At 39.7% G+C, this 13,527-nt stretch overlaps 1 protein-coding gene across 2 annotated transcripts in view; it reads right to left on the bottom strand.

Moving 5' to 3' along the window:
- LRGUK (leucine rich repeats and guanylate kinase domain containing) overlaps positions 1 to 13,527 on the bottom strand; it is a 130,203-nt gene that overhangs the window by 52,616 nt on the left and 64,060 nt on the right. For both annotated transcript variants that reach the window (XM_007982970.3, XM_007982967.3), the window contains exons 12-15: positions 12,433 to 12,529; positions 6,721 to 6,834; positions 4,379 to 4,580; positions 2,207 to 2,302 (exon numbers count right to left, since the gene is read on the bottom strand). In XM_007982970.3, coding sequence (XP_007981161.3) covers positions 2,207 to 2,302; positions 4,379 to 4,580; positions 6,721 to 6,834; positions 12,433 to 12,529 — 509 coding nt within the window. The remainder of the gene's footprint in view (positions 1 to 2,206; positions 2,303 to 4,378; positions 4,581 to 6,720; positions 6,835 to 12,432; positions 12,530 to 13,527) is intronic.

Raw genomic sequence — 13,527 nt, 5'->3', positions numbered from 1 at the left:
ACACCCAGTGCAGAGATTCCAAGCAGGGCTGGATAAATACACTGACACTCTCCTAATCTAATGTCCCCCAATCCCCCCTTCGTAGACTGAGCATAGTCCTCCAGTCCTCCATTCCTGTCTATTTTCAGACAGGTCAAACTTTCTCCAGGAACATTCTAGTCAGCAGGTCATACCCTGGTCACTTCATCTCCTATAAGACATATGGAGAACGAAATTCTCAGCCATTATCTGTTGATTTTTACCAGTTTCACATTGACCCCATTCCAAAACACCAGGGGCCCTCAACCTGGGAGAAGTGTGCAAAATTACAAGACAGCATTGATTTGAAGTCTGGCAAGATCATGACCTGCCCTGCCTCAGTCTGTCAGGATGCAACCTGGTAAACAAATCCTATTTGGGCAAAAAGTCACAACTGCTAAAACACAAAGCTGAACATACTTGCAAAACAGCCAGGGTCTCATGTTAACATTTCACAATATGCAGTGCATGAATGGGGTTCAGTCCATCAAGGGAAAGTTTTAAAATTTACTATGGTGGCAAAATATACATAATACAACATTGACTATCTTAACCTTTTTTTTTTTTTTGCTTGTTTTTGTTTTTGAGATGGAGTCTCGCTCTGACGCTAGGCTGGAGTGCAGTAGCGCAATCTTGGCTCACTGCAACCTACTACTCTCTGATTCAGGCAATTCTCCTGCCTCAGCCTCCTGAGTAGCTGGGATTACAGGCATGTGCCAACATGCCTGGCTAATTTTTGTATTTTTAGTAAAGACAGGGTTTCACCATGTTGGCCAGGATGGTCTCTATCTCCTGACCTCATGATCCACCCACCTCGGCCTCCCAAAGTGCTGGGATTAGAGGCATGAGCCACCACGCACGGCCATCTTAACCATTTTTAAGTGCACAGTTCAGTGGCATGAAGCGTATTCACACAGTGCCACCATCACTATCATCCATCCTCAGAACTCTTCTCATCTTCCCAGACTGAAACTGTACCCATTAAACCACTCCTAGCTTCTGGCAACTACCGTTCTTCTTTCTGGCTCTATGAACTTGACTATTCTAGATACCTCATGTAAGTGGAATCATAAAATAGTTGTCCTTTTGTGACTGGCTCATTTCATTTGGCACAATATCTTCAAGGTTCATCTATGTGTAGCATGTGCCAGAATTTCCTTCCTTTTTTAAGGTCAAATAAAATTCTATTTTATGGGTTCCTTCCACCTTTTGGCTATTGTGAATAGTGCTGCTAAAAACATGGGTGTGCAGCTCTCTTTTTGAGACCCTGCCTTCGATTCTTTTGGAGGTAGATCGGAAGTGGGATTGTTGGATGATAGGACAGTTCTATTGTTAATTTTTTGAGGAAACTCCATACCGTTTTCCACAGGAGCAACACCATTTTACCTTCCTGCCAACAGCACACGAGGGTTCCAGTTTCTCCATATCCTTGCCAACACCTGTTAATTTCTGTTTTTTTATTTTGTTATTATAGTAGCCATCCTAATAGTTGTGAGGTAGATTCAAGGGAGTCTTTTAAATACATCTCAAAATTCATGTACCAAAATTCTAACTTAGGGCTTTAGAATTCCTGGATTCCAAGGGGGTGCACTCTTACGTATACTACATCATGTGCTGCTCACCATCCATGTGGTAGATAAGGAGCATTAGGTCTATGTAGCAGAAAAGTAAACTGAAACTCTGAACAGCGAAGAAGCTGACCCAAGAGAGCACAGGGCTAGGACAGGAGCACCAATCCTATGACTAGTGCTTTTGCCACTATATTCCACAGCACAGTATTTTGAGGACTGGGGTAACACAAAGAAAAGGGAAAAGAAAACTCTCAGACTAAATACAAACCCGACAAGTAGAACAACATCTCAGCTCTCTAAGGAATGAAACTTCTGGAAGGCTGAGTTCTGAGCCATGAGGTTAACCCTTATCTATTACCTCCATCAAGGCACTGCCCAGCCTGTTCCTGAAGGGCAGTCCCCGGAGGGCCATCATGACCATGGAGTTAAGCAGAGTTACAGATCCAGAAGGCTGACTCATGCTGCTTGTTTTGGGGACAGTTGCCCCAGAAGAAGTACAGGAATAAAAGAGAACCAGCTTTAGCCCAAGTGATGCGTACCCAAATAGGAACTCAGATTTGTTTTCCTTTCCATGGAAGAAAAAAAAAAATCCTGGCACAAAAAGGATAGGATTGTACCTGCAGTTGTAGCCAAACTCTTGGCAGGTTCCTTAGTCAATCCAAGGTATTCTCTAATGAGCTGACTCAGGTTTTGGTAGGCAACATCCAAATCATCTGCAGCAAAGAGAGTACATTTTAAAACAACAGGATCAGATCCAAAACAGTTGATGCTTAACTATTGGTGGTAATGATTTGTTTACTGCATTTAATTTTATATATTATGGTGGAATTTTATATATATTATGGTAGAATTCTAAGATGATCCTAAGGACACATCACCCTTGTATAATCAATCTCCTCCCCTTAAGTGTGGGCAGAACCTGTGGAGGCAATGAGATACCACCTCCACGATTGTATGACATTCAGCAAAAGGGATTTTTGCAGATGTGGTTAAGGTTGTTAATGGGTTGACTTTGGGTTAATCAAAAGGGAGGTTATCCAGGCAGGCCCACCCTAATCACATGAGCCGCATAAAAGGAGAGTTCTCTCCAGCTGTTGGCAGAAAAAGAAGTCAGAAACTCAGATCCCAAGGAGGATTCGATGTGCTAGTGCTGGCTTGAAGATGGTGGGGCCACGTGGATGAGACCTGAGAGCAACCTCCAGAAACCGAGGATAATTCTTGGCAGACAGCCCAGTAGAACTGGGACCTCAGTTCTACAACCAAAAGAAACTCCATCCTGCCAACAAGAATGAGCTTTGGAGGCTTATCCCCAGAGCCTTCAGATGAGACCTCAGCCTCCTGATACCCTGAGCAGAGAATCCAGCTATGCTGTACCAGACTTCTTATCTACAAAACTGTGAATTAATAAATGGGTGTTGACACTTTAAGACACTAAGTGTGATAATTTCTATGCAGGAATAGAAAACAAATTCAACTGTGTAATACATTAACATGTTTCAGAGACCAAAAACTATTATTAATAAGTTGAACCATATGAAATTGCTGTTTTCATAGGTCAAAATAGTTGAATATCAACAATTTCATATGGTTCAACTAATGTCCCCTGTCCATCTAGTTCATCTAGTTTCCCTTTCCCCTAAGAGGTAATCAGGGTTATTAGTTTTTTGCAGATTCTGCCAGAGAATTTTTTTATGTAGTACAAGAAAATATAATTACACAATTTTTTTACATAAATGATGGCATACTATATTAAAAACCTGTCTTTTTTAGTAACTGTATGACTTGAAGATATTTCCTTATCTGGACACAGAGAACTTTCTCTTTCCTTTTTATGACTGTGTAATATAGTGCAGTTTAAAAATATATAGAAATTTGCTAGGCATGGTGGCTCATGCCTGTAATCCCAGCACTTTGGGAGGCTGAAGAGGGCAGACTGCTTGAGGTCAGGGGTTTGAGACCAGCCTGGACAACATGGCAAAACCCCATCTCTACTAAAAATACAAAAATTAGCTGGGCTTGGTGGCAGGCACCTGTAATCCCAGCTATTCGGGAGGTTGAGGCAGATGTACTGCTTGAACCTGGGAGTTGGAGAAAGAGGTTGCAGTGAACCAAGATCACGCCATTGCACTCCAGCCTGGGTGACAGAGCGAGACTCTCTCTCCAAAAAAAAAAAAAAAATATATATATATGTGTGTGTGTGTGTGTGTGTGTGTGTGTGTGTGTATGTATAAATTTCTAGAATATATCTATAGAAATTTTGTATGTGTAAAAATATATATACATATATATAGAAATTTTCACATTTCAAAAAATTCTCCCATGAACTATCGCTTTAAATTAAATGGTGATTTATAAACTAGTTTCTGAAAATATTTGTTTTACACATACATTTTTATGGTTATATTTTGAGTAGTTGGGTTTTTAACCTATGTGTAGATTATAATAAAATTACCTGAGTTTCATGTGCCTTTCTAGAAATTTAAATGTGTATTTCAAATTACATATAATTTAACTTTGTTCTCACAATGTCCCCTAAAAAATGAACTCAGTTCAGGCTCATTTTACACCAAATGTTATTAGCTACAATCTTAAAAAATAATTGAGACAATGCTCTCATTAAAACAGTAGAAAATTAGACCTCTTGGATTCTTACCCTTTTTGCATTCTTTGTGATTCACTGGTACAAGGAAAATAGCTTTTATCCAAGAATTTTATCCCCATGAAACAAACTTTTAATTCAGTAATCTTACTGAAATTTCAAAAATAAAACTTTGCTGAAAATTACCAACCTGCATTGATTACTGCATCAAAATATCCTGGAAAATTATGATTAATTTTAATATAAAGGTCCACTCTGGAGACAGCAAATTCAATTTCTGCACGACTGAATAATCCTTTTCTCCGCAAATATCCCTCATATTTTTCCTTGTTCATGGGTACCACCAGGATATAACGAGGCTCAAAATAGGAATATTTTAAACTTCTTACACCCTGTGCATTAAAAGGAAGATAATAAATTGGAGACACATCCATGATTTACAAATCATTTTGGAGCCATCTGACAACATGGGCATAAGAAGTAGTATTATTAATATATCGAAGAATGTATTTCACCTGTAGAGTTAGCTGCTGTTTTTCTATAAATATCTCAAGATTGGATTACATTTCTCTCTTCATCAAGTTTTAAATTGTCATTGGAAATATTAGAATTCACTCCACCTGGCTTTCCTTTAATTAATCATTCTAATGAATATGACTGTTAGAAAATTGCTGGATATAAAATAGGTACATTCATAGCAATATTGCAACTTTATTACAGAAAGGTAATTTTGATTCTATATTTCAAAAAGCTTCTGTGGAGCACCAGGAGACAGAGATCTTACCAGGGAGAAAAGGCTCTTCTGTGACCCCTTTGTCATCATCTTGGGACCCTTTCTGCAGCTAAATCGGCACCCTGGTTGGGAAGGCCAAGCTCCTGGTAGCCTGCAGACCAGGAGATCACAGTGTGGAACTGTGTAAGGAACTGACTGGTCTGTGAGTCTGGAGGGCTTGGTCACAACTGCAGCTCTCCGGCTCCCGTAGACTCTGCATAAATCCTTCAAGTTCTCTGGCTATCAGTATCCTCGTGGGTGAAATGAAAGAGCCATTCCAAATGGACTCTAAAGTCCCTTCCATCTCAGTCAGTTTCACTCAATGTTCAAAATCTTTGTTTTAAAAATTCAGTTGGAAGAAATACAGGCTATTTCCAAAACAATTTCTGAGTCAATGACCAGGCCAGTCTGGAAAAATACTTCAGCTGGGGAGAATCAGGGGAATAAAGCATGGATTATAGACTCAACCTCCTGGAAATGGGTAGGAGTGAACTCCCAGGGAGAAAAAGAGTGAAACAGGAGCCACTCCTCAGATAACTGTTGGACCAGAGAAAGATAGATAGAAAGGATGGAGAGTTTCTGGACTCACAAATGCATTAATTTTTGTTTCTGCCTTGTCAAATGAATAAATTTTTTAGAAAAGACCTTTTATTTTTGCTAGTTATTATAGAAACAAAGAAAACTCTCCTTTAAAATACCAAACCAATTAATCACAGAGAAATAAGATTTGAAATAGTCTAAGTCAGGAAAGTTAAAGAGCTGGAAGAAATATGTAAGCTAGGAAACACTTACACCAACACAGAGTCAAAAGGGAATTGCAGTCTCCTACTGTGTGAAGTCAGGAGGAAAAAAGAAGGATTCAGAGTTGACATCAAAGGATTATGCACCCAATTTGCCTAGGTTTTGTTTTCTGTATGTTTGGTCTAATTGAATTAGTTTTATAATTGCTTTCTTTTTAATTCCAAAAGTGTCATACTGCTCAGTTAAAGGATCTTGAAAAAACAATCAACTATCTTTGAAGGTTCCAAGTATGCAATAAAGCTATATTTTTAAAAAATAAATGAGTGGGATATTCATAGTTTTACTCTGGATCTTAATTTTGGAGAAGCTTCTATATACTCTAATTATAGATCATTGTTGGGGGAAGACAGGGTATCGGGGTAGAGAGAAAAATCTCTGACATCTACAGGTCTACATTGCCAGAAGTATGAAAATATTACACCCAGTAAGCAACTGCAGTTAAATGGCAGCACAGCCCACACATCTCATGCAGAACGAAGGAACAAAGTTGACCGCATGGGGCTGTCATGGTCCTAGGCCATGGGGAACCAGTTCCACACTCTACGAATCAGGCTTTATCTACAGCCTTTTATATAAACAGAGGCCATGCTCTAAAAAGAAAAAGGAGACTTTAGTGAGGAAATAACAGAAAATAAAGCTCGAGTGGCAGTTACACTCACAATATCTGTGCAATTTCTTGTATTGTAACCTAACTCCTGTCACTTAATGTTTCACGTGTCTTGCCCCCCATACTAATTATAAATGGAATATCTTATCTTGTGCCTGGCAATGTGTCGCCTGTGCATTGTAACCCCCTCCCCAACCTCAAATATGTATATACATTATCGCATGTACCCCAAACATGTACCTCAATTATGTATCAATAAAAAATTTATATATATATACACACACACACACACACACCCACCACACTCACACAAACTACACACACATTAATTGGTGGAATGAAAAACACTTACTTCTATTTCCATATGAACACAGCTTGCCAAACCATCTCTTGCGATAGCTTCTATGGTGTCCCTATTTAATCCATACTTGTGATTACCATAACTAAATGTTACAATGAATTTCCCCTGGAATTCGAGAAGAACAAAGATTTTCATATAACAGCAGCCATCATGGAATTTGATCACAACTAAAATCATTTGATGTCTTATTCTAAATAATTTCAAAAACCTTACAAATTTTAGCAACTGCATACGGATGACAATGGGGTACATGAAACTTAATTTCAAACTGTGACAGAGAAATTTATTCAGAATTCTCAGCTGACAAAAAAAAATAGGTTTTTAGAAATAATCTGCTGACAAAATGTTGAGGAGTGTTAAGGCACTGCAGCATATGGTAAAATAGACTATTTTGTTTACTTACCCACTTCCTGCCAAACTCGCACCAAAACCTTCATTACTGAGAGAACAAAACTAATGGCCTGCCCTTTACCGCCGCCATTTCAGCTGTGCCAGCACACCAGGCAACCCAGAAAAGGCCTCCATTTCCAAAAGCCTTGCATTCCAAGATAAGCCATGAATTATAGATAATTCCGGAAGGCCATGAATTACAGGGACATCCTAAAAGCTTTGAAAAAGCAGACCCATCCTGTTTTTCCTCATAAAGATAGCTTTCTACTGAAACTGCCCCAAATGTTATCCAACAGAATTGGTGTCTGCCCTATAGCCATTTGAACTATAAATGATGCCTCTGTCTGTATTCTGGAAGCTCAGTTCTTCCAAAAACTGTATTCCCTTGGGGAAAAAAAAGGCAAGTAAAAACACGTCTCTCAAAATTGTCTGTGACTTTTTCTTTGGCAATACTATATTCATTAAACCACTAGGTCAAATCTAAACTGCGTAATTGATGACAACAGAAGGAATAAAAATGTGGATGATCTCGGCAAGTGTGACTTCTCATATACGTGATTTTGAAATAAACAATGAAGTGAAAACTTGCAGGGCTGCACTGAATCCCATCAAATGGCGGTGACAGCATTAAGAACAGTAGCAGCTGGGTCTATTGCTGCCCTGCGTCCTGGCCCCAGATATTCTGGAAATGTGAGCGTACACGGATGGGCTGTCTGTCAGGGAAGAGAGGTGAGAGACCAGAAGGCATAGGGTGTCTTTTGAGGTTGGGGGATGGGTCTCTGGGCAATGTGTCTGCTGCGGGTGATGAGGAAAATCTACATCCCCCATAATCAAAAGAAGTTTATGTTATGTATTCCAAAAGTTAAAAACTCAACAATAAATATCCTTACTATTTTATTCCTTCAAAGACATGCTTTCTTTTTTTTTTTTTTTTTTTTTTTGAGACAGAGTCTCGCTCTGCTGCCCAGGCTGGAGTGCAGTGGCCGGATCTCAGCTCACTGCAAGCTGCGCCTCCCGGGTTTATGCCATTCTCCTGCCTCAGCCTCCCGAGTAGCTGGGACTACAGGCGCCCGCCACGTCGCCCGGCTAGTTTTTTGTATTTTTTTAGTAGAGACGGGGTTTCACCATGTTCGCCAGGATGGTCTTGATCTCCTGACCTCGTGATCCGCCCGTCTTGGCCTCCCAAAGTGCTGGGATTACAGGCTTGAGCCACCGTGCCCGGCCGAAAGTCATACTTTCTTTGTTATTTGGAACAAATACTGTGACTCCTTTTCTATATATGTATGTCACATATATATATGTGACTCCTTTTCTATATATATATGTATATATATAAAACCTGTATAGATATATGTCTGGCTCTCCTTTCAGAGAGACACTTTATCTTGTTCATTGCATCTGCTGGTTAGTGTTACATGTCAACTTGGAAGATGTTTGGGGTGAGATGAACATTTAAATTGGGGAACTTCAAGGAAGCAGACTGCCACCCACAATATAGGTGGACTTTATCCAATCAGTTGACCTCAGTGGAACAAAAAGATCAGCCTTTGGATTTCATCTGCACCACTGAAACCTCCATTGCAAAATTATGACTGAGACAATGAAAGAGATTTAACCTAACTGACTCCATCTTGCTTCTAACCTCCAAACTGTCCTTGTTCAGTCTTGGGCATAGGCTGAACTAACTTTGGGAGGAACTTACTTTACACTTTAAAACAAAGATGATAACAGCCCTTTCCCAAAACAAACTTCCTTCTTGCCTGGGGACTAGACTGCCTTTGTAGGACTAAAAAATTAGCCACAAGATTAGAAATTATGGTTTAGGGGTCATGCAGCTGGAGGCTATAAGATTCTGACCCTCCCTAAACTGTTCCTGAGATTAGTGCTTGAGATATTTTGCAGAGCCTGCACTTGATGGATCAGCTGGCACCGCCCAGATTGATAAACTGGTTCATCTGATCCTGTGGCCTCTACCCAGGAACTGACTCAGTACAAGAAAACAGCTTGACTCCCTATGATTTCATCTCTGACCAATCAGCACTCCCGGCTTGCTGGCTTCCCCCGACCCACTAAGCTGTCCTTAAAAACCCAAATGCTCAGGGCGATTGATTTGAGTAATGATAAAACTCCTGTCTCCTGCACAGCTGGCCCCGTGTGAATTATTCTTTCTCTACTGCAATTCCGTTGTCTTGATAAATCGGCTCTGTCTAGGCAGTGGGCAAGGTGAACCCATTGGGATTTCCTGGCTGCCTGGCTCACACTGCAGATTTGGATTTGCCAGTCCCCATAATCCATGTGTGCCAATTCCTTATACTAAATCTCTTTAAGAGATGGCGTCTTGCTGTGTTACACAGGCTGGGGTGCAGTGGGGCAATCATAACTCACTGCAGCCTTGACCTCCTGGGCTCAAGCAATCCTCCTGCCTCAGCCCTCCTGAGTTGCTGAAACTATAGGCATGAAACCCTACACCAGGCTAATTTTTTATTTTTTGAGGAGATAGGGTCTCATTATGTTGCCCAGGCTGGTCTCAAACTCCTAGGTTCAAGCAGTCCTCCCGCCTCAGCCTCCCAAAGTGCTAGGATTACAGGTGTGAGCCCAACCCTAAATATCTTTCTATACATATACACATCCTATTCTATTTCTCTGGAGAACCCTGACTAACACTCTATGACTCACCCTGTTTTCAAAATGTATACTTGAATTCCTTTTCAGATATATACTGTAAGTTTGTTTATTCACACGTACAAGGACCTTCCACTGTGGATCAAAAAAAACCAACCAACCAACCCATTTTCTAGAAAGATGTAGAGACAGAGTTGGGAGGAATCTTGCATAGTACATAGGTATAAAAAAGACTCCATTACAAGTTTGTTAAGAATTGGGATTAAGTGGTTTCCCTCTACCCCATTCTGGCTGGTGATGCTACTTTGGTTTCTTGCTGCATGTGGATTTCCTAATAAATAGCAATAGTCTTACTCCAGAAACCTCAGGGTCTGTGGTTTGATTTCTGCAGGAGAGGGAGAGTTTCTGTAGGCACTATGTATGTGTCCATAAAAAGGGTTCTCATATCTGCGGGCATGTTAGGGGGGTGATTGTGTGTTATGGGGGAAGTATCTGACGGGATGGAGGAGGCACCTGTGTTGGGGAGGGTGTGCAGGTCTATGTGTTGTACCTGTCAGAGCAGGAAGGTGTGACTGTCCACAGTAAGGGTGTGCCAAGGCTGTCCGTCAGTGGGCCTGCTGTAATGGAGGATGGTGGGCAGACTGTCTGGGTGGCTACTGTGTAGAGGGGGGTTCTGTGTACAGAGGACTGAGTGTCTGTGGGCGATTGGCAAAGCTGACAATGTGTCATGAGTTTGTCATCTCTAAGTTTGTTTCTCTTCATGAAACAGTTTCAAGCTTACATTAAAGGAAAAGAGATCAGAGGCACAATTCAAGTTCACGAAAATTATGTTATCCTGAAGTATATGTATATATTATCAGAATCTGTAAAAATAAGTACTTCTCAAACACAGGAGGATTTTTGTAGAGGTAGTACAATTCTAAGACTAAATATAGTACAGAAGTGTAGTGACTTTTTAGACTAGGAATTGAACCAGACTAGATTACAGATCTGATAAGGTATGAAACACCAGAGAGCAGATGGGGTTCTGAGAACAGATGAACTGACATGAGAAAAAAATGCCTCATACTCCAACAAGAGAAATTAACATTAATTTTGGGAACTAGTTGTCTTTCAACCTAAAGAGTCCTAAGAGAATGCTTCTTACTAATATCAAGATAACTTCTCAAATCTCTATTGAGGCTTTTAGAAACAAAATCCCAGAGTATTCTTAATCAATTAAACTGAACTGCCAAAATATAGCCCTAGGAGAGAAAATTATAAAGAATTTCCAAGATGTTCTTTTGACAAGGTTAGAGGAAAACAGGGATCATACGTTTTTCTCACTTGTATGTCTCCACAAACACAAGAGAAGTCCAGAAAACATGCACCATGTATAGAGTTGGCCATTCAAAATTAAACTCATAGAAACTGCAAAGCCTATGCTGAAATGGTTCATGATTTTGTACAATGAAGAATAAGCCAGGTCCATTATTTTGGGGGTGTAACAGAGGAAGGAAGAAGGAAAAAGAAGGAGAAAGAATGAAGAGGATATATAGCTATAAGGGAATCACCAGTTGGGTGGTAATCTTTCAAAAGCAGGAACACAGATGAGTCCCTCATCTGATAGTTCAGTGGGCTTCAGAAAAGAAAAGGAAGTGGTGTAGGATTTACTTGGTGATAGAAACAATGAAGATATAAACAAAAATAAGGGCCATAGTGAAGTAAAAACAAAGGGTTTACAGATACATTGGTCGTGATGACAATATGAACTCCTCTTTCAGTTTAACTGAAGTCATGGGCAGATACATATTTACATTAGCATAAACTTTTCAACAGATAAAACATGCTAGGATTATGAGGGTTCACTTTGTATGTGAAGGCCAAGAAGGAACAAATAAGTTGTTTTGAAGAAAATGAATTCAAAGACAAGAGTGTTTTGAGTTACTATCAATAACTAGATTGTCAGGGTTTCAGTAAAAAACAAACAAATGAAAAAACCCAAAACTTAAACAAGATTGCTCTGAGTGCCTGTGAAATGGACTAACGCATGGTAATTACCTTGACCTTGTTAAAACAGTCCTCAAAGAAGTTAGGGATCATCTCCCATCTTCTAGCAAGGGCTTCCATCTGCATTAGTGAACTGCTTGGCCTCCAGGACTGAGAACTTCTCCAACAGGAACATGACCATGGAAGGTAACATGTCCAGAAAAAGCCAACTAAATGGGACACACCATATTGAAATGGTGCTTAGGGCTGTAACAATTAGAAAGCACCACAGATAATACACAGAAAGAGTACTCTCTGGACAGAGTAGCCAAATCTCCAGACATACTTAATTTACAAGCTTTGTGCACCATCGGTTCTGTAAGAACTGTTTTTCTTGAGTAAATCTGACTAATAACAGCAGCAGCAACTGATAAACACAGATCACAAGAATTTTTCATATTGCTTTAGTTCTATTTCCTTAAAATGCCTACTCATTCATTTTTATTGGAAATTTACAATATTTTCTCCGAGACCATAAAGTAAAAAAGCATGTGAAGAATGATGTATTAAGCACTTTAAGAAAAAAAAAACCAATATGAACTCACCTCTCATAACAAGCACAAAATTTAATTCTTCCTTTTTTTAAATTTATAACTATTTCCTAACATTTTTGCCAGAGAACGTGCATTTCTTGTGCAATAAAAACAAAGGCAACATTCTTACCGTGTTTACCATTGCATCGAAAACTTCTTGAGAGATAAAATGATAATCAACTCGATCCCCTTCTCCAAAGTAAGGTGGTCTTGTGGTATGACAGGCCCTGAAATCATAAAACAGATCATCCTAGTCTATTTCTAACTGGAAATTCAAAATGGAAAAGGTTTCAGTATAAAGTATGTTTTAGAAAATGAAGTTAATCCACAAATCACAAATCATAAAGTAATACAGTTGTGAGAATATGTTGGTTTCAAAGTGCTAGATTATATTCAGTTGCTATCATCTGTAAGGATTATATAAAATTTGGATCATCCATACCAAATTTTTACTCATTATTACTTATCACCTTCTGAACCTCTTCCTCTGCCATCATGTAATAATACTTTAAGAAGTAAATCAATACTTATCATTTAACTATTTTCCACCCACCTGCTTTCATGTTTAATGTATGAGCCTTTTCCACAGGCTGTCCGTCTCTCCTTCCACCTGACTGGCCTACTCGTTTCTTAGGACTCAGTTTAAATGTCACCCCTCCAAAAATCCTTTCCTGACCTCTATAGCTGGATTATTCATCGCTTTATATTTCCACAGCCTCAGTGTCTGTGCCAACTGCATTTCAATTATATGTTCAGGGCCCATCCCCTCCACCACTTGAGGGCAAATCTGTCTCATGTGCCCTGTGCTTGGTCCATATCAACACTGTGTATAACCCTCCTGTGGCAATCCATGGTGCCAATGCTGAACGGAAGTCTCAACTCAACCAAAGAGGCCTTTTCTCTCCACTGTCTGAAATAGCCTCCCCATCCCACCACACCGCTCAACTACTGTCTATCAGCAGAACTGCTTTCTTTTATATATTGATCTGGTTTTTTCCCCATCTTCCCCAGCAGAACATATGAATCATAAGGGGAGGACCATGTCTTATTTACCACTGCATTCCCAAAGCCTGGCACACAGTAGGCATTTGATAAAATTTTGTAAAGTGAATGAAAAATGAAACATGAGAAGTGGATAACAGCTACTAAGAACTCCCTTTTATAGATGACTACAAAAATGACTCCTCTAAGGTCACACAGCAGGCCAGTGTTGGTCCTACAACAA

The sequence above is a fragment of the Chlorocebus sabaeus genome, chromosome 21 (genome assembly GCF_047675955.1).
Source record: "Chlorocebus sabaeus isolate Y175 chromosome 21, mChlSab1.0.hap1, whole genome shotgun sequence".
Classification (NCBI taxonomy): Eukaryota; Metazoa; Chordata; class Mammalia; order Primates; family Cercopithecidae; genus Chlorocebus; species Chlorocebus sabaeus.
This window is presented reverse-complemented; position numbering and strand designations above follow the sequence as displayed.